Source organism: Centrocercus urophasianus, unplaced genomic scaffold, assembly GCF_019232065.1.
Source record: "Centrocercus urophasianus isolate 14NV4802_14NV808 unplaced genomic scaffold, USGS_Curo_1.0 seq_27, whole genome shotgun sequence".
Taxonomy (NCBI): Eukaryota; Metazoa; Chordata; class Aves; order Galliformes; family Phasianidae; genus Centrocercus; species Centrocercus urophasianus.
The window spans coordinates 12517886-12542091 of NW_024884833.1; the positions used below are offsets into that span (position 1 = coordinate 12517886).

Below are 24206 nucleotides of genomic sequence, written 5' to 3' on the forward strand. Positions count from 1 at the left end.
AATTCTGACTATTTAATATGAATCTGGCTTCATTTTCTTGACAGAATAACAGTTTCACTAATACACCTATAATAATTTATCGTTTTTTGTCTTCAATCCATATCCCTCTTACTGTTCTGTTTTGCTTTTATGCTTCTCCCCTGTACTTCTTCCCAGCCTTTAAAATCACTGAATAGAGCAGGAGGTATCCTCCCAATTACAAACATAGTATTATTATTTGCTCCATTTTTTTTTACATTCGTAGGGAATTTAGGTCTCCAAGATAATCTGTGCTGCGTTTTTCAGCATTTCCAAGCTCTGTGATGGATTAAGCTTCACAAAAACAGTATGGAGGAAGCTAGACTACTTGTCGACAGGACGTATTTGCATTAGAAATCAGTTCATGCATGGTGGATTGCTCCAAACCAGTCTTAAAAATTAACAACAGGGGAAAGTGCTTATCTAGTTAGCTTTCTCAATGTTGGTTTAGTTAGAGTAGATTTTTTTCTATAAGAATAATGACTTGAGCTTTCTAATATTTCACTACATTGTTGTCTCCTCTACTGAAGCAGATGTAAAAACAAAGGTTAAAAAAACAGACTCCTCCATGCATAATATTGTTATTATTATTTACTATTACTGTTTAAAGCTCTGTCAGGATTTTTCTAAAACCTTAAACAGTGCTGTCGTTACTGTGTAGTTTCTTCTTTTGGCCCACATATTGTACAATGAAGCACAAAGATTAAGGCCCACACCCTGGTATTATATTCAATTCCATGCCTTCATGATTGAATTAAATACCAGCCCCGATGTCTCATGGGGTGGGGCATCCTCACTGAGCTTTGAACTGATTCTCTGGTTATTAACATCACTTACAGACAAATGAACTGCAGGTAAAAAAAAATAAAATAAAATATAAAAAAAGCCCTCACCGATAAACTATACATTTACCTAAAATAAATGTGACTAAGTCTACAGCATATTCCTAGCATCAACAGTGCACATAAAGGAAAGGGAAACAAATGTTTCACATTGTGAAATTCGATTGTGTTAATGACATTACAGTTAGTGCTGTAAATTAAAATTTTGCTTTAGATGCTAACATCTGGAAGAAGAAATTTCAGGCTTTGCTACCTAGATTTTTAACTAATTTTAATCTGATAAAATTCTTGAACTCCAGTGTAGCTGTTTTTGGAGAGGATAACTTGTTTATTCGGAGCACATTATGGCAAACAATAGGCAGAAAACATTCATGTTTTATTCTGAGAGCTTTCCCAGAGTTGATCCATACTATCTAATGAGTGCTGGAGAGATTTTTACCAATAATAATTGTTTTTAGGAAAGCTTATTCATCGACCAACGCTATAATATAAAATTCAGTGGAAGGAATTCAAGTCACATAGTACCTTGTCAAAGTAAAAGAATATGTTAAATATTCTTCAGAAGTAGCATCTTGCTTGTGTGGCATAACAACAGGGTCTGTTTTGCAAAAGTATGTTTTTGGATTGAGACTTTTGCTGCTGCTTTATTTTGCAAATGTCAATTTCATAAAGAAAGAAGCACGCAAACAAAGTGCAGTTGATGTACTTCATGAAGATGAGTGAATATCATAAATCTCTAATAGTTTATTTACAACAACCTGTTCTAACAGAGACCAAAACAACTATATTCTTTGTTAAAAAATAATTAATTGCATGTAAACACGCAAAATTACTCTGGTGAAGTTTAATGTTAAAGTAGCTTCAACTGATGTTTTGATGATTGAGAAGATGTGTTTTTATATAGGCAATACTAAAGAGAAACTTGGGTTTGGTCCGGCATCTTGATTTTTGCAATTTTATTTGAAGTAAAATATTTTGTTATATAAAAGATATTGAATGGAGTCAATGACTTTCTAGCTTGAATGCTCCTCGCAGGAATTAAGGGTTAAACTAGTTTGATGGCTTCAGCCCCATTCCTGTAAATAGTAACAGAAATGTTGCCATTTAACTCAGGAAATAAAGGCCTGGGAGTTTTGTTGTTGTTATTTTTCCTTGAAATTACAGAAGTAAATTAGGAATACCATCTTTTATCAGATGTTTTACAGTGGAAAAAGTGAATCTGTTAACTATGGAAGGAAAACCTTGTCATAAGTTGCTTTAGCACAGACAGTACTACAGGCTGTTTTCACTTTTTACTCATTCCTGCTTATTTTCACAGCAGTTCTCATGGGGTCTATTAGGCTATGTATCTGGATACTACGAGGGCTGCTTTGAAAGTAATGCCTCCTATTTTATTATGTTGGCCCATGACATCAGAGGCAGATGTTGATGGTATGGCAGTAGAGGTTGAACATTCCCATCAGCATTTCCTAACGTTTTGCTGTTGTGCAATGGATGGCAGCAGTGGTGCAGTCTGACAGAATGACGTGTGGCATAGATGTGCATATGGAGCAAAGGTGTGTCACTGAATTCCTCCATGCAGAAAAAATGGCAACCATTGATATTCACTGATACCTGCTGAACATTTGTGGAAAGCAAGTGAATGTGATCACAGTAAGAACAGTGAGGCCATGGATGTTGTGTTTCTGCAGCAGCAACAGCAACAGTGGATTGCCTCCACTGGTGCAGATTTTGATGAGTGTGGCATGCAGATTAATGAATAGCTAATGGTGGTGCCTATATTGAAGGATAGTGTTTTGTATCTCTATCAAATAGTGTTATTGTGATCTTTGTATTTGTAGTTTCCATGGAAATAAATAGGTGGCATTACTTTCAGAGTGATCTATGTAGAATATTTTCAAATGCATTTAGAGGGAAACCTAATTACCTGCTGCCATTCTGCTAATAGTTTGCAACTCTTTGTTTTGGATTTTCAGCACAGATTCTCACACTGTGCTGACATAAGCATAAACAATATTGTTCTAGTCATACTTGACAGTGACTTTATGCTAGTGTAATGCCATTGGTGTGGAATTACATTATAAGAACTTATGCCTTTTGAAGTTTGATTCATCTTTAGAGGTTTTAACCATCTATTAATTTTATTTCCAAAACAACAGAGTGAGTATATAGAAAAGATAATTAGGAGTCTACTACATAATCAATGCTATAGATACGTTATAGACCAGGATGAATGGGTATGTTGAAATATAATACAGATATCTTTCAAAGTGTGAACCATCTAATACTATGTTAATTTCAGTGGGTGTCCTGTGCATTATGCTCACATATGTGATTAGACTTACATATGTGTGGTAATTATAAAAAAACTTGGAAACTGAAACTAGTAAAATTTAGAAAAGGGTAAGATAGATGGGTCCATTTGCCTCTGTAAAAGCTGGCTTGTGGGAGACCTGACTCTTTTTGTACTGAGTTCTGCCTGCAGTTCATCTGTGTAGCTGTCTTCTGAATTACATCCTTTCATGGTGTGAATGAGATGGTGATGGTTAGGTCATTGCTAACTCTAGCCCTTACCTTGACAGCTCAGAGTGCTGCAACTGTAAGGCAGTTTGCTCTCACAATGCTTATACTGCAAATTTTTTCGATCAGGTAAGAGCCAGTGATTGTAATTGTCACTGAAATATGCTTCCTCTTAAGGTCAGGGAGATTTTTATCATTGATTCCCAACAAGAATAATTATTGTTTCACCTATTCCAGCATTTTGCCCAGTTGGGAAATATTTCTGCTTTTAGAAGAGCCAATACTCTGTATGTAAGCTTTTCACATAAAGCTAAGCATTAACACTGGGGATACCTATAAAATATTTTACATGTAATCTGATAATAGGTAGTGCAATATGTTGATGCTGCTTTGTATTTATGTAGGTACTGGTAACTGCTATTGCAAATAACATGTCAACCTTTAAAAAACACTAAAGAAACTCTTGTTCTTCTAGCATTTGCAATCTATTTACAAAGGCTTTTTCTTTCTTTTTTTTTTTCTCTTCTCCATGTACAGGTAGTGGCCCAATTGTGGATCCAGACGTTTATGGTATATATTTGATTTTCTTTTTCTTTTCTTTTAATTATAGAAATGTAGAAGCTCAAACTACTAAAAGATTGTATGTCAATCTCAGCTAAACTGAAATGGCACATATTACAATAGGATTTTGAAAGGTATTTTGTATTGTTCATTCTTCTCCTGCTTTATATTATTTAAAATCAATGAGGGCAATATGACGTTTTACTTGTCCTACTGCTTTTGATTCACATTAGGAAAGGCATAAATCCACCACTACAAATGGTTGCAATTGGTCCTATAAAGTGACAGCTGTCTGATGTAGCTCAGAGGCATGAGATTTGGTGAGGCATTTTGCAGAGGAAAGGAAGTTCATGATTTCTCCTTATATAACTTAATTTATTTTTCAGGAATGTTTCCATACTTGTTTAGCCTCCAAAAATGTACCCCTAAATCCCACTTAAAAATGAAGTTGGCACAAGTAAGTTTTCCTGTAGGCAATTCATTTTTCTTTGCCCTCTCATTTGTACCTTCCTTTAATCTCTCTTGCATAAGCAGAGCATCAGCTCAGTGATATCTGAGTGAGTGCCAGAAGATTTGATGACATGGTGTTCACATTAGCTTTTTAGATAGGCAAAATGTTTTAGACTGTACCTAGTGAAAGTCAGCATGCACTGGAATAGAAGCTATAAGCAGAAAAACAACTAGTTAGTTTTACATAACATTCTGGTGATCATGAAAGTCTATCCTGACTAACATACCCAAACACCCCCTAGCTTCTAATGGGAGCTTGATCCTATTTGGAGTACTTTTATTTGGATGAAATGGCCCATAACTCAAGTTTCCTTAAGCTGATTTAAATGTTATTGCTTTGATTCCATTCCATGTCATTAAACTTTAGCAAATGTGCAATTGAAGCATCATTTTGGCTTAAAGTGCTCAGAAATACTAAACACTTCCCCTTCTTCTCTTTGCAAAGTATTTTTTTTTTGGAGGGATGCATATGGTGGTGGCAGTTGGCACAGGTTCTGACTTACATTCTATTACATAAGGTACATACATGAGGATTGTGGTTCTGAGTTTTTTGCCTGGGTCCTAGTGCATGTATCTGGCTCTCACCTTGCGAGCACTGTGCTTCAAATGACTTTGGTAGGCTCTGTTGAGATGTGCGCTCTGAGTTGTGCAAATGAATCTGAGCCAGCAAGATCTTGTCCTGATGAAAGCAGTATTCCTTTTTATTTCTGGCTTTTCTCTCTGCTGTTTGAAATAGCTGTCTTTGATCTTTGCTTCAGTGACTCAGTACTTGCTTTGAGAAACACTTTGCAGTCTAGAGTGTTTCCCTAATTATTGTAAATTCACAAACCCAGTTGATGAGATTAATATATAAGGCAGGCTGGAAAGACAAGAAACTCCCTCACTTCCGCGAAGAACCAGGGCCTGCGTGGTGGTCAGGGACCCACTGGGATTGCCTCCCTCTGGAGATGGAGCCTTTTCCATGACTCCTGTTCATATGGCTTGATCCCTGTGCTGATGTTTACTCACAGCTTGGATGGTGCTAAAAGGAAGGTTTATGGCCCACTCCCTCCCTCAGGACCTGACCTTCTGTGTTCTGCACTCCCTATGAGATGGTTTCCAAAGGCTTCTCATTAAATGCTTTAAAAATACTGTGGGAAACAGATCCGATGAGGCAGCAGCAGCCTGTGCCATGCTGTGTTTTCTTGGGGTTCTTGTCTCGGGCCTGTGGATAGTGTGGGCCTCCTGCAAAAAGTGAAGAAGAGAGCTGTTGTGATGCTGCATAGGGAGAGGCAGTGGAAGGCAGTGCTGCCTGCCTGGGGCTGAGCAGGAAACTGATGCCAAGCCATCTTCTTCGGCTCCTAGCTCATGTCTCCATGACATGCTGCTTCTAACATGGTTACGTGAGAGACAATATGCCCTGAAGCATTCAGCCCCAAGGGAGCTGTGCAAAATGACTTCCTGGTTCTTATTGTGGTGATCTCGTCTGTGTCCCAGCTGCTTAGCACCTTGCTTATAGAACAGCAGCAGGATACTGCAGCTCAAGATGTTGGCACGGTTATAGGTGATGTATAAGGTGCTAGGCACCAGGGAATCTGGCCCTGAAGCTATACAAGTCCCAGAGAGTGAGTTGAGAGGCGTGACCCTGTCTCTATCAGAATGCTATGTGTCTGTAGCAGGATTTTGTAGTGAAGTGAACAAGAATTTGCTTAAGTCAGAATTGCTGGTTTTGGCTGGATAGCTGTTGTGTGTGTTTTCCTTGCCTGGCTTGCCCATTTCAAGACAACTTGAAAATCTGGCAATAATTCACAAGTAAATGCTTCACACTTATACAGTAGGAAATGGCAGTGCAACACCAGTGTACTGAAATGGCCTACATTTTCTCTTGCCCATTTTAACGTAAAACTGTATTCAGAGGATTCACAGGCCAGACTTGAAATGCTTTGCATAGTTCTCATTAATCCTTCAGGATATGCTTCCCAGTGGCTTAGGACAAATTTGAACATAAACAGAATGGCAAAGAGCATCAGATTTTACCTTCCATGATTTATAGGTAAGATTAAGAGAAAAAAACAAAAGAGATTAAGAGAAAAAAACAAAACCAAAACTCTCTTGAAAATTTGTGTTATAGAGACTAGTGAAGGCTCTAAATATTTGTTTTATTTATTGGTCTTGTTGTAAAGCTACTGTAAGTATGGGCTTGGTCAAAATTACCTTAGTGAAGACACGGAGCAGCTAATTGTACAGAAAGCCCATTCTCGTAAGCTGAGATGCTTGTTACAAACAGGATTCTGCTCTGGTGAAGAGCCTGTGTACTGCCTACAAATAAATAAAACAGAAGTCTCCTCCTTTGCTGTAGCAAAATGTGTAGTAAGAGGCTGGTCTGCACAGTTCCTTGTCTCAAAGGCTTGGCTGTTTGTGCAGGTGAGCTGTTTGGGTAGGGTTTATGCTGCCTAGAGTTAGGAATACTGTTTGTTTGCCTTTCATTAGTATTTTGACCTCATCGTCGAGGAAGCTGTAGACATAGATACAGTGCTGAGTTGGAGAGTTCAAATGGTAAAAGACCAGGAAATTAAATTTTGTTTCCCATGAAAGTTCTGTAGACATAATATGTATTTTGACTTGAAAAAATCCTATCCTTCGGCATGTGTGGTATAGAGCCAGAGCAGACTACGTGAGCTGATTAGACAACCCGACTGTACTGACTGTAGCGCTGGTGGCAGAGTGTGGGTTCACATCCAAAAAAATCTGCAGCCTGCTGAGTGTTTTACAGACAGAAAATGTGTTTGTGCATGCATGAAGATCAAAAACCTGGTGCCGCTTGTTGCTAGCAGTGCCAGCTGAGCTCTCCAAAATGGCCTTGGGAGCTAAAGAAGACAAATTCTACCAAGGCACAGCCCTTCCTTCCTCCCCATGCTAAGCAGCAAGGGTTAATGCCTGTGCGGTTAGTGAAAGCTGTGCCTCTGCACTTTGCATTTTTCATATTCACAGCTATGATTTCATCTGTAGGCTCATGGAACTGTTTTTAATCAAAATGTACAAAGAAATGCACAATTAATTGCTAATTTAAATTACAATGCTGGAGGTGCATTAGTAATAGATGCGGTTATTGCCCTTGTTTCTTTCATCTGCACACTCTGCAGTCATAAAATTGAAACATTATGTATATTTCCAGATGTAATCTTAAAATATATTCTGTTCTGTATTTTAATGTATGTATCTCTAAGTAAATATGAATAGTATTTAATTATTTTTATCTCATTGGAATAAATTTGACGGAAAATCATGGACTGTAAATATATTTGTTTCATTTTTAAATAATTATAAATAATTGAAGCCTGTTCATCCTTTTGATGGAATAGATTCAAATGCACACCTATGTCAGTAGGAATACTTTGATAAATCAAATTTCTTCATACTGTTTCAGGCATATAATTCTTTAAAGTTTTATCTGTGTGACAGTTTGTCATGCTAGACTGTAACCCTTGTACACTCAATAATATATTTTAATTACTTTTTAAACTAAGAAAAACTGGTATTTCACATTTGATAGTTATAAATGAGCTAAAAAGCCATGCTGAGTTCACCTCAGCTCGACAGAAGTCCCCATGCTAATTTCTAAGACAGTCCTATATTTGGCTGAATACAAGGCTGGAGAAGTTCAGTGTAGAGGGCAGTCTTTCATTTTTAATGGGAAGTCAGAAACACATAAAAATAGCTTTATGAATGGAGTTCTTATTTAACTCTAGGTTTTCCAGTAGAGAGATGACGACATAGACTGCTTCTCTATAAAGCTGCAGAGAGAGCAACCTTCTGTTTTCCAGTTTGTCAGTCACAACATATTTGTTTAAAGTTGTCTGTGACAGGGATCTCCTCCATAGTATACCAGATACAAAAGCAAGTATGTATTGAGATATGCTATTGACCTTACTGTGTTACAGAGCTGAAATAATAAAGACAACTCTTTCCCTTCTGAAGTTAAGAAATAATAAAAGCAACCCTTTTTCCCCCTTTCTTAAGAATATGAAACCACGCCTAATGATCTTGGAGACACCACAAATAACAGTAATCAAATCACTTCTCCGGATGTTTCCAACAAAGAGAATGAAGATAGCATCACTGTAAGTATATACATTATTTCCTGATCCCTAATCTTGGCAGACTTTCTGTATATAACCAGTGAAACTATGGAGATTGTAATAGGACCCTATGCTACTAGAAAACAGAGCTATTACCACAAATGACCCAAAATCAGAAAAAAGAAAACGTTAGAGCAGTGCCTCCCACTCTGACCCTCATCCCCTCTTTTGAAAGAGTGAATTACTTCCCAAGTGAAATTGCTATTTAATTTGTTTCATGCTCTTCTGAGCAACTAAGTGTAAATTTTTAGGCCAAGACTCTGCTTCTAATTTAAGCCAAAGAGAACAACTCTTTATTTACAAAACAAAGACATCCAAGGCAATTTAAAAATTGTTGTTTGAATACAGTCCTTCAGCTTCAACTCAGGAGAGGTCATGCTGTAATGAACTCTCAGACACTTAACTTCGTCTCTAAAATGTGATTTTATCTTTTTTTTTTTTTTTTTTTTTTTTTTTATAAGAGCACTTGTATTTGACTTCAGCACATGCAGCTGTGTTGGTGGGTCTCCTCACCTGAATCCTTGCATCTCATGCTGGCCTACTGAGCTGCTGGAGAGCAGCAGCAGGTGAACAGTTACCATGGCTGTCCACAACACCAGTCACCCTGCACAGTAGCAGGAGGGGGAAAGCCTGTGCACTGTGGCTCAGGGAGCCAGCTGTGATATGGGGAGAGGCAGGAAAGGAAGGTCTGCCAGCTGGTGTTGTCTCAGTGAATGCTTCACGGTGATAGACTGTGCTGAAAAACTGGGAGGATCTCAGGCACTCTTATCTCCTCTGATAGTAGAGCCTCTGAGTGACTGAGATTGGAAGGGACTTCTGAAAATTGTTTGGTTTTCTCACCCACAGGCTCAAACTGGGGCTGGCAACAGCAGTCGCAGGTCTCTGTTTTTAATATCTCCAGGGTTGGAGGCTCCACAGCCAACTTGGGCAATCCGTGGTAGTGTTCAACAACTCTCACAGTAAATCATAGTATCATAGAATGGTTCGGGTTTGAAGGGACCTTTATGACTGTCTAGTTCCTATCCCATTCCTATAGGCAGGAACACCTCCCTCTAGACCAGGTTGAACAAGGCCCTTTCCAGTCTGGCCTTGAATGCGTTCAGGAAGAAAGCATCCACAACCTCTGTGGCTAACCTTTTCCAGTGTTTCACCATCCTCACAGTAACAAATTTCTTCTTATTATCTAGTCTAAATCTACTCTTTTTCAGTTTAAAACCATTTATCTTTGTCCTGCCACTACCTACCTTTATAAAAAGTCCCTCTCTAGTTTTTCTGTAGGTTCCCTTTCAGGTTGGAAGGCTGCTGTAAGGTCTTGGAGCATTCTCTTCTCCAGGCTGAAGGGCCCCAGCTCTCTCAGCCTGTTCATGCAGGGGAGGTGCTCCAGCCCTCTGATCATCTTTGTTCTTCCTCCTCTTCCAGCAACTCCTTGTTCTTCCTGTGCTGGGGCTTCAGAACTGGATGCAGCTTTTTTCTGACACGTTTTACTTTTTTGCTTTCCTGTAACATGCCACTCTGTGTCCCTTCCCCACCTTGAACATGTAAGATGTTGAAAAAGTGGTTCTCAGAAGTTCTCTGAATCTCTAGTCTCCATAGGGTGGAAGAAACCTCAACAAGTAGCAGTTTTCTGTCGTCTTTGATCTGAGTGCAAATGCCTCCTGATTGAAATGAATTTCTTAATAACTGGGTTAATAAATATGAATGTCTTTGAAGATAGTTCATGAGAGCAAAACAAATCTACTTGTGTCCTCTTTTTATAGGTGTATGTTGTGGTGGGAATTGCAGCACTGGTATGCACTGGCTTAGTAATAATGCTCATTATTCTGAAGTTTGGAAGACACTCTAAGTTTGGGATGAAAGGTAAGCAGTGTTGTTTTTTATGTCTTCCATAATAGCTGTGGATTGTATAAGCTTACATATTAAGGCTTCTGCACCAAGAGCAGTTGAGATAACCAAATGAATGGCAATCACAATTAGTGTCTCATTCATTCATCAGGTAAGTAAAGGCAGAGACAGATGCAAGTTGGAATACAGAATTTTGGATCAAGTTGTTCTGCTCTTTTTTTTTATGACAAATACCATTTCTTTCCATTCTTCTGAACAGCCACATACAACACCTTCTGGAGTAAAATACTGAGTCAGTGTAGGGAGGAAGAAAGTAGGAAGTTAAATTTATTTTGATATGACTTAGAATACAATTATTTGATGGGAATCCATGCTGTATAAAAGCATACTGCAAATGTTGCCTTAAGATAATAGATGTGAAGAAAAACAGTGGCAAGAGTAGAAGGTGTATTTGCAGTGCCTGCTGTTTTACAGGACTATCTGACGGATGCATTTTTGTGAGCTGCTGTGTGTATATTGGTAAGTGTCAGCTGGAGAGGATGGCAAGTGATCAAGTCCCTTTGGGAGGGAGACATCTCAGCTCTTCCACTTATTCATTTTTTAATTTTACAGCTTGATGGAGGGACATGTATCACGGATGTACAAAGGGCTATAACTCTATTACTGTATTATTTTACTGATCACATCAAACATAATTTGGAGATATCAGTAGAACTGTAATCCAAAAAAAAAAAAAAAGGGGGGGGTGGGGGGGAAGGAAGAAGTAAAAGAAAAATAAAAGAAAAATGAGGACTAAATGTTTCTTTACTGCATACAAAAGAGATACTTTTATTTTTAGGGTGTATAGTTGAGGGTCTGTAGAGGGAGAGGTAAACTAGACTTTTGTTAGGCTCCTGTTAACCATATGTTCTTTCTCTCATTACTGCTTATGACATATTACCACAAAGATGCAAACTTTAGAGACTGGCTTATCCTTGGCATTACTCTTCTCAGAGATACCTACTGTATATTTGGTGTTTCTATATTCTACCTATAGAAGAGTTCCTGGAGCGGATGAGGTTTGAGCAGAGCAGAAGTTTAGATAGTCCAAGGATAGTAACTTTTTCCCTTACCTCTTTTTGTTGTGGTCTTTTGGTAACATTAAAAGAGAGCAGTCATGGTAAAATATCCTGAAAAACAACATTGAGCCTGCAGCTCATGGTCTTGGCCAGATACTATAGAAAACTTCCAACAACTGAACAAATGTTAAATGTAAATTTTATTTTTGTGCAGAGCTTTCTGAATTGCAAATAGAAAGCAACTTAGTGGAAGCTGAATGAGAGTGGTGATTGGCAGCATCTAAAGTTAGCTCTTTAAAGCCAAATGTTTATCACATCTTCCAAAATTTGCACGTGTATTTCAACACACTGGAGAAATTAAGAAGGAAACTGTACCCTGAAGGTGGATGTGCAAAAATTTATTTTGCCTGATAAGAAACTTAATTACCTTCTTGGGAGCACTCAATATGGCAGCCATGTTTTGGTATTTTCAAGTAGAACTTTTGCACAAAAATAAGCCTTAGATGATCAGTAGGTTTAACTTCAGTGGTTCTTTTGTTGCAGTTGATTAGGTAGGTCATATTTTAATAAGGGTACACTTTCTGGATAATGACTGTGAAATTATGAGAAGGCAGCAACCTCAAGTGTGGAGTTTATTTTATTCTCTAAATATAACCAGTGATGGTTACCAAGAGCAGTAATACGAGTTCACAGTTCACATACATTCCTTCACAAACTTATCACAGACATAGTGTGTGTGGCAATTGTGAAATGTCACTGTGAGCTACAAATAACTGTTAAATATTTCATTAGAAAAGAATGACCTTCTGTTTTCTGTGATGTGAACCTCAAACTCCTCCAGAGTTTGCATTCACACCTGAACTTCTAAGTATAGCTCTACCAATGACACTGCATCCCAGATACACTCTCTTAATTAATATAATCAGTATGTTTACTATATTAAGGCAATACTTAATGGCCTGAGATCATAGCACCATTTTGATAAGTCATACCCAGAATAATAATATTACCTCCTCTGAAAGTCTACTGCATAAATATATGTTGGTAATTAATACAACCTGAGGCATTTGACTATAAGTAAAATAATGCAAAGGTGAAGAGAGTTTTTTTACATTAAATTTTGGTCAGTATAATGTGAAGTTCTGGGGAAAAAAAGGATCAGATCTGTGAACTCCTTGAGTCATATGTCTTCGAATTCAGTGACAGCAAAATTATTTCCAACTTTGCATATAGACATTGTTTCATATTTGGTGCTGTGGGGTAATGGGGAAAATAAAATATCTAGATTGCCTTGGAAAATAGTTATTTAATTTTTTTTTTAAATCTCATCAAATATTCCCCAAAATTTGAATGCATGTTTTGCATTCATAAAAGGCAGTTCTTCAGTCTTCTGTTGCTTCATGGACATGCAATACTGTCACCCCAGACACCTTATCATTAAAAATCTCTCCACTCTTCCTTAGGAAGTAATTTAGGGAAAAAAACCAAAAACTGAAAAACTAATCACCCAGTAGCTGGATTGATCAGACTGGCATTCAGTAGTATTTTTGATTTAGCCTTATATGTGAAAGAGGGAAAAAGTGTTCTATTAAGATTGGACAAAAGTATGCGAATAGGCACCACTCCTTTATATCCTGCAGAATAAAAACTTTATATATGGGATAAAATTTTCATCCCGTTTGGGTTCATGGAAGGCATTTGCATCATATTGAATACTTTGTTTTATACATCATACATTTTAGTGCTTGTTTATCCTATTTTTTTTTCACGGGCATCGTCTGTCCCATACTTGCACTGTGTCCTTGCTGAATAATTCTGTGCTTACAGAGCTTGAAAATGGCTGGAGTGTGGGACTGACAGTATCTAATCTCTTCAGAAGGAGATGTGGCATGAGAGGTTGTTGTCTGAACTACAGTGCATAAGAGCTGGCTGTACCTGGAAGCTCTGTGCTGAGCAACCACAGAGTGCCATAGAGCCAACGTGCCTCCCCTTGCCTTCTTCCTGTAACTACAGGAAGAGCAGAAAAGAATCTAGTTTGTGTGATAAGGAGCCTCATGCCTCTGCAGGCTTCCAGTCCATTGGCTATTCTAATAACCTCTTAGCAAGATGTACAGAAGAGCTGTAAGAAGAGGTAAAAATAACTTCTCTTTTGCTTTTCTCTTCATGTTGTCTATCTCAGATGACAGGGCAGCTTGAAATATGTTCATTTCACTCAGTTATCTTTCCAAACTGTAGTAGCAGAAAAAGACAAAAAGCAAATCAGTTCATTTGTTCACCACCACTAATAAAACCAGAGTATTTTGTTTGTGTTTGTTCTGGATTCTAGCTGGAGTTGAGTTGCACCATATAAGGAAGTTTTTCTTATATTTGTGTTGCTTCTTTTCACTTGTCTTCTAGAACCCGGAGAGATAGCAGTTTCTGATGATTGATTTCAGGAGCTGTATTAATTTAGGGTTCGTCTGCAGTCTATGCAAGAGCAGATTTAAAATATGATTAGTATGAAAAAATACACTGGTCTGTGAATGGTGTGCTAGACTTCCAGATATCACTGAAAAATTCATCAGGGTAGCTGGTGAAACCTAGATATCTCTTTTTTTCTCTGTGTGTACATTTTAAGCACCTTTTTATATGGAGTCTGTTGAGAACAGCTTTGTGTGGAGCTTTTGGTTGCTTCGGTCTGGAGGTGAGGCTTTTAGGCTTTTGCAAGATGCTGCAGTATGAATGTTGAATGGTTCAGTTAATTTCTTAAATGTATTCATTAGGATTTGTGGGTTACTCTTATAAAACACCTTGGCTTGCTTGCCTGCTGGAGGATGTGAAAGTTCTTACAGTGGGAATTCTCTGCAGTCTGCCAGGATGTCTCTATCTCATTTTTTGTGTATGTCTGACTCCATGTAACCAGCTTATGAAACTGAAAAATAACGAAAGGGAACTGAAGTAAAGAGGGCAGGAGAAGGCTTGTGATCTCTCTGGGAGAATTAATGGAAGAATTATTCTAGTCCTGTTTTATTCTACTCCTCCTGTTGAAAAAATGGCTGTAAATAAACAGCTAGTTGCAAAATAACCAACTTCATGTTTTGCAAATGTTAATATAGCACGGATGTAAGCATGGAGGAAACTGATGTAAGATAGGTCAGTGGATAAAGTTTGAAACAGCATAGTTAAAAGGATGGAAACATTTTCACTAATTTGAACCATAGTAAATTGTAGCATGGGATGCCTGTATTCCAGCAAGAGGACAATATACATAGCACTTCTTTTACTTGCTAGATGCACTGGAAGTGGATGGCTGCAGACCAGAGTGTTACTGCAACTGTTTTACTGTTATGATAGACCGTTTCTGAACATTTTACCAAAGACAGAAAGGAGGAAAAACCCACCTCTCACTAAAGCTGCCCCTTTTCTCTTAAGAAAGTAACAAATAGAATCTGACAGAAGTAGAGGGAAACATATGTGTACTTAATCCCACTGGGGCTAGAGGGTTTTTTGAATGTTTGTATGAAGCTTCTGTCTGTGTTTTGAGACTTGTGCAGCAGTGCAAAGGAAGGGAACAAACAGAGTCTGAAATTCCCATCACACTTAGCCTGTGCTAGCTGTCTTCTCATCTCTGTGAGCTTGAAGGTCACACTTTGAATAACGTTTCTTCTTCCTTGATCTCTTTCTGAACTGCCTACCATGTCCTAAATGGAACTGCTGTCCGTGAACGATTTGCCCCTGTTGTGATCTTTATAGTCTGTACAGCTCAGGGTACAGAAATTTGGCTTTCTTTGACCAGACATCAAGTGGGTTAATTCAGAGAATAAAGCAGTATTCCTTTAGGGACAAACAACCCCAAAATAGTACCTTTCCTTCAAGACCATAACAAGCTAGCTGCTTGTTATGACTTCTGTGTGTCGCTTGGAGTATCAGTCGGAATGCCATGCATTTTCACTAAGCTGATTAAAAGTTGGGAAGAAACACATAGATTTTGCCTAACAAGGTCAAAACTGAATTTTACCCTACTTCAGGATAGCTTCATCTCTCAAGTGATTTCAGTATCTTTTGTTCTAGCCCACAAAGTTCCTTGAAAACTTCTTTCTTAAAAGATACTAGTTATCCCAATACAAGCACATTCATAATGACAGATTTCCTTTTCTTCTTCTGTGTATCATTTATTGTATTGCTTTGGCTCGTAAACTTCTGCTATATTTTGAGCATTGGTATGAAAGACAGTGTAGGAGAAGGCAGAGTGAAACTCATCTTCAGATGTAGCAGACTTCTCAACTGTCTTACAATATTGTAATTTAGGTAAAAAGCTCAGAACGGTGGTATGTAGCGTCCTTACTGAGTAATATTTTCATTCTGCACTTGTGATAACCACTTCTGACAGAATGTCTCAATAACACTTTCAAGTCTTGAATCCTCATTTGCCCAATTGTATTTATGTAGAAGAGACAGGTTAGAAAACAGATGGAAAGAGAACAATCCAGCCCAGTTTCTAGAGCTCTACTTTGATATCAGTTGAGGCTTACAGTAATAAGCCCTAAAACAAAGCTTAATCAAGGTAGTAGCAAAACCGAAGAGTCAGACCTAAGGGTGTAAACTGCAGAGAGCTGACCTACATTCAGCCTATGTCCATGCTGCATTACTTAGAGCCTAGAGTTTCTCTTCCAGTTTCTTAAGTGCAATGCCTGGACACTTACATGCTTTTTTATGAACTTTTGTCCATACACAGATCATACTGTTTTAAGAACGCGCTATTTGTGAGAACAAATAGTGGTCTAGCCCTTAATGAGTTTTAGAAAGAAAGGAGGCTGCATGTTAAAAATATGAAGGTGAGTGCAATGGGAAGAAGGAGAGAATGTGGGTAATAATAATTGTTTATCTGTAACTAGAGTGAGAGCAAGTACAAAAGATAAGTGAAGGAAGATGAAGAAAGAGAAGGAGCAAAAAATAGCAGAGTCAGCTATTTTATTTTTATTTTTATTTTTATTTATTTATTTATTTATTTATTTTTGAAGTGGCCCCAGTTCTCCAATGCTTTAAGTATCATCTACTACAAAACCAGGGACAAATGCTGAGGCTAGATGATGCTAGGAAATTAGGTGCTAAAAAACAACAGTTGTAAAACAACACAGGTGGGAACGTGAATAATAGGTAAATAGGAGGTACTCATTCTATTTAGGTAGAAATTATATCCTTTGTATCTCAGTCTCCAGCTAGCAAACTGGTTAGTTTGGAAGGGGCTTCTGGCAGATACTGTTTGAGCAATTGTTCTGTCGCTCCCGCAGTCTGGTCTGCTTCATGTTGACACTCAGCACAGCTGGCATTGACAGTCACTCTGAGTAGTGCCTGGTCCAACACCTTTATCTCAAAGCAGAGTGAGCGATGGCAGGGTGCTCTGAGCTGTGTACAGCCAGGATTGGAGATCTGAAAGTATGGAGACTTCACAGCATCCCTGGGCAAACTGTACCAGTGTTCAATTACCCTTACAGTATACTTTTTTCCCTTGTGTTTAAAGTAGAATGTATCTTACTTACAGTAAAATGACATCTTTTTCATGAGAATTATGTGATTCAGGTATGTGAATTTCAGCTGAGTAACACCACTGGGGATTACAAGTATATGTTGCCTAGGACTTTGCTCCACTGCTTTTACAATACCTGGGAGATTTTATGTGAGTTTGTGAGTTTCCACATGTTTGCCTTCCTCAGCTTTCAAACGTTGATGTAAGATTCCTGCTATGGTCAAACTCATTAATTTTTGTTTCAGACTCTATCTTAATAGAACTCTTTTTTTTTCTTTTTTCCTGAAGTTGGGAATCCCTGCGCTTGTCCTGAATAGTACATAATGTTCTAATTACCTGGTTCATAATGATGTGTTTTTAAATGCCTGTCTGTACTAGCTACTTACGAATTCTGTTAGCAGATGCTGAGTGCAGTTGGTGTGCCTTTTTTGTTTCATTCCTGTAAAAGCTTTTGGTATTGTGTTTCACACCACAGGGAAAGATTCACCATGAGCTCAGAGACTGTTTTGCACAGCACACTGTGCTTTGGCTCTCTCTACAGCTGCTATTGTTCTGCTTCCTCAGTGGAGTTATGTCCTTTAAATTCGCATGGATGAAGTTAGGAAAAAATCAGTCTCATTTAAGTATCTCCCAGGTAAATGTGTGTCTAGAAGAGCCACAGCAGCAAAAGCTGCTCAGAAAATGCATGCGATTTTTCAAGTTTTCTTATGATTATTTGAATTTTCCCCAGGCTGGGCAAACTACTTGTTCTTTCTCGTCTGATCTAGCAAGAAAACACAAGAGAAACTTTTTATCAATAGCTTTCCTTAATGCATCTGATAGTGCTTTCGGCTTATTTGTATATTCTCATAGCACTATACTCTTCAAAAATAAATATTTGGAAAAAGCATAAAAAATAGATTTTTCTTTTTGCAAGATTCATAACAGTTCATTTTCAGAGTGAACACAAAATGCTGTAAAAACACTGTAGCAATGCTGTTGCTGCTTAGGAAGAGACTGAGTAGTATAAAATCCAGGAGAAAAATACAGACGAAAGGTAACCAAGCTAATTCAATATCTAGCAAAAAGAACACTATTTTTGTTTCAGTTCTGGGCAGAAATTCAAATGAGATTGTTTTATTTGAATGAATGGGTTCTTTTCATATCTCTTTTTCAACGCACATATGCCCACCCACCAACATAAACCCATACATGTTTGTCATTTCCAAGGATATCTACAGGCTTGGAGCAGCTTTGTGTATTAGTTCTTGACACAGCCTTAGCACTGCAACCTGTGAATTCTCCAAGGTATTTTCTTTATGGGTAGCTGAACACACATTCTCCAACTGACTCATAGTTGTTGGCAGTTCTCTTACAGAAGATATGGTACCTCCCTTGTGCTTCCTCACTTGTGTGACGTAAGTATGCCTCCCTGCTTCAGGCACTGTTTTAACCTTTTACATTTATTTATTTCTGAGACTGTGGCTATATTCAGTCATCAGCATGGATGATGTTCCACTCTAAGGATCAGAAAAATACATAATGCCTTTTCTCTCCATAAATGAGTAGAAATGGTATTGCCTGTTTTTGTGTAGATTTCTAGGCTGCTCCCAAAGCCATAAATAAAAGTCAGAATTGCCTTTTTAAACAGGAATGTCTCATAGAATCGGGATTAGAAGGAACCCCTGGAGATCAACTAGTCCAACCCCTTGATAAAGCAGGTTCCCTGCAGTAATTTGCACAAGAAAATATCCAGGCAAGTTCTGTATACTTTGAGGAGTCTCCACAGCCTCTCTGAGAAGCCTGTTTCAGTGCTCTGTCACCCTGACAGTAAAGAAGTTTTTTCTTATGTTCATGAAGAATGTCCTGCATTCCATTTTGTGTCCATTGCCACTTGTCCTGTCACTGGGCACATCCAGCAGTCTAGCCCTATCCTCTTGAAACCCACCCTATAAACAATGGTAAGGTTCCCCCTTCAGTCTTCTCGAGACTGAACAGTCCCAGCTTTCTCAACCATTCTTGATAAGGGGAATGCTCCATCCTCCTCATCTTCTTTGTGGTCCTCCACTGGACTCTCTCCAGCAGTTCTCTGACTTTCTTGAACTGGGCAGCCCACAGTATGACACAGTACTCCAGATGTGGCCTCACCGTGGCAGAGCAGAGGAGGGAGATCACCTCCCTTGCCCTGCTGGCCATGCTCTTTCTAATGCACCTCAGGATACCACTGGCCTTCTTGGCCACAAGGGGACACTGCTGCCAACCTGCTGTCCACCAGGATACTCAGGACCTTCTTTACAGAGTTCCTTTCCAGCAAGTCTGCCCTTAACCTGTATTGGTGCATATGGTTATTCCCTTCCCTGGTAGCACTTGCTCTTGTTGAACCTCCTAAGATTACTCTATGCCCAGTCCTCCAGTCTTTCCAGGTCTCACCTTCTTGTGTGTCAGCCACTCCTCCCAGCTTCGCATCATCAGCAAACTTGCTGAGGGTGTGTTCTATACCTTTATCCAACACACTGATGAAGATATTGAACAAGACTGCAGCCAGGAACACTGCTGTATACAGCCTCCTACTAGACTCTGTGCTGCTGATCACAATCCTCTGAGCTCTACCGGTAAGGCAGTTCTCTGTCCACCTTGCTTTCCACTCATATATTCCACACTTCCTAAGCTTACCTACAATGATGTTATGGAAGACAGCATCAAAGTCTTTGTTGGAGTCAAGGTACATAACATCCATTGCCCCGCCCTCATCTATCCAGCCACTTGTGGCATTGTAGAAGGCTGGCTGATTGGTTAAGCATGATTTCCTGTTGGCAAATCCATATTGACTAATCCCAATAACTTTTCTTTTACTTTCTGGGAGATGACATCCAGAATAAGTTGTTCCATCACATCCCAGGGACAGAGGTGAGGCTGACTGAGTTGTAGTTTCTCAGGTTTTGCTTTTTGTCCTTCCTGAAGACCACAGTGACATTGGCTTTCCTTCAGTCCTGAAGAACCTCTCTCGTTCCCCAGGTTCTTTCAGAGATGATTGAGAATGGCTTGGCAGTCACTTCTGCTAGCTCCCTCAACATTTGTGGGTGCATCCCATTGGAGACCATGTGCATCAAGTTTGCCTAGACAACCTCTGCCCAGATACTCCTCCACCAAGGGAAAGTCTTCCTTTCCCCAGACTCTTATTTCCTTAGGGACCATGTTAGCAGTAAAGACTGAAGCAAAAAAGGCATTCAGTAACTCTTTGTCCTCAGTGTCCTCCACTACCAAAACAGCTTTCTTATTCAGCAGTGGATGCATATTTTCCCTAGTCATCCTTTCTTGTTGATTCACCTAAAGAAGCCTTTCTTGTTGTCCTTGACTTCCCTCACTAGATGTAATTCTAAGTGGGTCTTGGCCTTCCTTATTGCATTCCTGCATGCTCTAACAATGTTCCTGTATTCTTTCCAAGTGGATAGACCCTTTTCTCACCTTCCCTAAACTTTCTACTTCTATTTGAGTTTTTCTATAAAATCCTTGCTAATCCATGCTGGTCTCCTGCCACCTTTGCCTAATTTCTTACTCTTAGTGCTGCACTGATCTTGAATTCAGAGGAATTGGTACTTGAATGCTGCACTGATCTTGAATTCAGAGGAATTGGTACTTGAATGCTGACCAACTCTCTTCGGCTCCCTTATCTTCTGATCTTCTAACACATGGTATTTGTCGAAATGGGTCCTTAATGAAGTCAAAGTTGGCTCTCATGATGTCCAGGGCTGCAATCCTGCTTATTGCCTTGTTTCTTTCACACAAGATCCTGAACTCCACTGTCTCACTGTTACTGCATCCTAGGCTGCTCCCAACCGTCACATTCCCAACCTGTCCTCATAGTTTGTAAGATCTAGGCCCTCTTCTCATTGGCTCCTCCACCACCTACATCATTAAATTATCTTCCATTCCATCTTCTATTGCAGGAACATCTTGGTCTGTGTGTGTGCCCAGTGATGTTGCTTCTGCAGCAAATATTAGAGTGATTGAAATCCTCCATGAGAACCAGTGTCTGTGACTGTGAAGCTACTTTCAGCGGTCTATAGAATGCCTCATCAACTTTCTTTTCCTGATGAGGTGCTCCATAGTAAGCACCCACAGTGATGTCACCCATATTAGTCTGCCCTTCTGTTCACACCCATAGAGCAACTCCACTGCCTCGACTTTCTGGCCTGTCTTTCCTAAAAAGGTACATAGACATTCATGATGGCATTGCAGTCACAAATCATTAGTTCTTCCTGTTTGTTTCCTGTGCTGTGTGTGTACAGGTACTTCAGAGAAGAAAAGTGAGCAGAGGATGCAGCTTTCCCTAGAGGGATGCAAGAGGACCTCCTTAGCTTATACACCCTAAGGGTAGCTGGCCTTCTGACTTATTTCATGAGAGACAGCTGAATAATATTTTTCACTGTTCTGGTTGTCCTGGCTTATTCTTTACTCAGATGCAATAGGTACAATTGCATTTTGGACCCTGCTCATTAATCATTGTGTTTAAAGCCTTCTGTGGTAGGTTGGCCAGCCTGCTGCCAAAAATTATCTTGCCTCTTCTAGACAGTGGAACCCATCCCTCACCAAGAGGTTGTAATCTTCATAAAAATTCTTACTGTCATAAAAACTAAAACCTTTGTATCAGCACCAGCCACATAGCCAGGAGTTAATATGCATTAGATATCACTTCTTGGCTATCCTCTTTTCTTCAGAATGTAAAATTGAAGAGAAGGTAGCTTGTGCATCTGTACTATTCTCTTGGGCTCCCAGGGCTTTATAGTCTTCCTCGATTCTTCCCATGTTTGGACATGCATTGTCATTCATGTTCACAAGAAAGGCCAACAGTGGATAGTAGACTGTTCTTTTGACAAGCTCTGGCAACATCTTGGCAATGTCCTGGATCTTGGCACCTGCGAGAGACTCTCTTGAGACTCTCTGTCAGGTTGGCAGAGGGGAGCCTCATTGCCTTTTAACAGGGATTCATCCACTGCAAGCACTTATTCCTTCTATGTATGGTATCCACTATGGACTGGTAGTACAGTTTCTTCTTGTGGATCTTGGTCATGAATGTCACAAGTGTCTATAGCTGTTAAAGCTTTTTATCTGTTATTGGTAATAAAGCTGGAGGGTGGGGATTGGAGGTGGAGACTGCTTTTGCAGGTCACCAGGGGCTGAGGTTCCTCCTTCTCAGTGTTGTCCACTACTGGAGTGTGATTATTAAATAACCTTAGTGCCTCTAATACTACTCATTTGCTCTTCTTTTTGTTCTCTGTCCTGTACTGTCCTTTTAAGGCTATTCACTTAGCTGGTGACAGAAACCAGGAAAAACTGACACTACCTGTGTGGAAATGAGAAATCAGATCTAACAAAATAAGATCAGCTTTATATCTCTGAGATTTTTTTTTTTTTTTTTTTAAGGAGGAGATGGAGGAGATGGGAATCTTACCATTTTGTTTTGTTATGTTTGATTTTTGGAACTTTCTAAAGAATTGTGGGGGGAGGAAGGGAAGAGAAGAGGGGTAGAGGGTTGCTGGAATAGTGTCCTTTATCCTGAAGTGAAATGGACAAAAATAGCAGTTCAGGAACTATTACTAGTCCCGGATTCTAGATGTGTTTTATTCTTAGTTTTAAAGGTTAACGCCACAGTTACTCAGCTTCCCAATATAGCTGAACACCCTGAACACACTCAGCTGAATTCTAAGTGGAATAATGCAGACATTTAAGAAATTATTTTTACAAAGTTCTTCTGATGCTCATGACAAGTTACAGAACATTTCACTTACTCCTGACAGTTTGGCCAGATAGTGTGACTTTGGTCCCCCTGCTGCTGCCAGCCCCTCCTTTTCTTTTCTTCTCTGAATGTTAGCTGTTCCTGAGAAGTCAGAACTGAGATTTTTCCGTCAGATTCATTTTGTTTTTTAATCACATCAACCTCATGGAGTAACAGAAAGGATGGGTCCTAGCATCTGTAGTGCAGGGAGGCTTCTGCCACCAGAGGAGTTACTCCAACATCAGCCTTGTGAGGAAACCTCATGCCATTAAAGTTGACTCCAGCCTCATCATGGAGGCTGCACGACACTTTCAAGTCGAAGTTTTAACTTTGGTTCTGGACAGAAGAAATGGTAAACAGTGAAAGCAGAGAAACACTCTTTCAAAATCAGTGAGATACAAGAGCCTTTCATTTCAACTGGGAGCACCCAGAAAAATGAGCTGGTGAACACAATTGAAACCAATGATGCCCAAAGTCTTCCAAGAACATTTTGTGGTTTAGTTTCTGTATATTTGTGCAGTTTCAAGATGTTATATTGCTGTGATTTTCATCAATAGGCAGCAGCAGGAATGCTCCTCACAGAAATACTTGTTTCAAATTTGATACCTGAACCAAAATTTCTTAACTTCCTTAAATTTATTTGGAAAGGACCTCGGTAATGAACCCCCTGCATTCTCTGCACTGTTATTTGTCCTTTTCCCATGACTAAAAACAGCCTGTCCTCAGCTGGCTCTGATACAGCTCTTTTGTAGAACGTCTCTCACACTGCAGCTACTCAAGAGTCAAATTGAAACAGGCAGCCAACTTTTGTGTTTGTGAGTATGCAGTAAAGATTTCTGATCAGTGTCATTCTCTTAGAGTACTCCTGTGAGCTTTCAGAGCCCTCAGTCATCTTGCAGGCCAGTAGATATTCTATACTACTATGTTTCCCTCTTTCTGTGCTTCTGAGTGCTAGCTTCCTGGCTAGGCAAGTAACATAACTCCTACTCTTGATGTCTGAATCTTGTGCTTTGCAGCTGCTCTTGCTCTGGAGTCTGCCTGCACACTTCAGGCAAACTGCTGCCATCAGAAAAATTCATGAAACCTGCTAGTGATATGGTAAATCCCAGGCAAATGGCACAGAGGCTCTGAGTGATACAGCTGTTAAGCACAAAGACATTACCTCTGGCACATGACAGCTTTGGGCTGCAAAGGTATTCTGGATAACTGTGACTGTGCACTTGCATTGTGCTTCTGTGATCCCTTAGGCAGACATTTCTGGCTCCTGCCAGAGGCAGGGAAAGAGTGGTTTATTTGGTTGCGTTGACGTGGCTATTCTGGCATTCTTGCATCTATCATACACAGGCAGGTTGGCAAGGAAAGAAACTTTCCTTCTCTCTTTTTGTTAGGTGTTCTGTTGCTCTTGTGAAAAAGAGTGTAAAATAAGTATACCTTGCTTTATTTTAGCAAAGCTGTGGTTTGGAATTGCTTATACTT

General features: G+C 39.3%; 1 protein-coding gene across 4 annotated transcripts in view; it reads left to right on the forward strand.

Moving 5' to 3' along the window:
• The window catches only part of NTRK2 (neurotrophic receptor tyrosine kinase 2), a 201586-nt gene that overhangs the window by 47147 nt on the left and 130233 nt on the right, over positions 1-24206 (forward strand). For 3 of the 4 annotated variants that reach the window (XM_042826967.1, XM_042826968.1, XM_042826973.1), the window contains exons 9-11: positions 3918-3950; positions 8451-8551; positions 10327-10426. In XM_042826967.1, the coding sequence (XP_042682901.1) occupies positions 3918-3950; positions 8451-8551; positions 10327-10426 (234 nt within the window). The remainder of the gene's footprint in view (positions 1-3917; positions 3951-8450; positions 8552-10326; positions 10427-24206) is intronic. The other variant, XM_042826972.1, reaches the window with a different exon arrangement.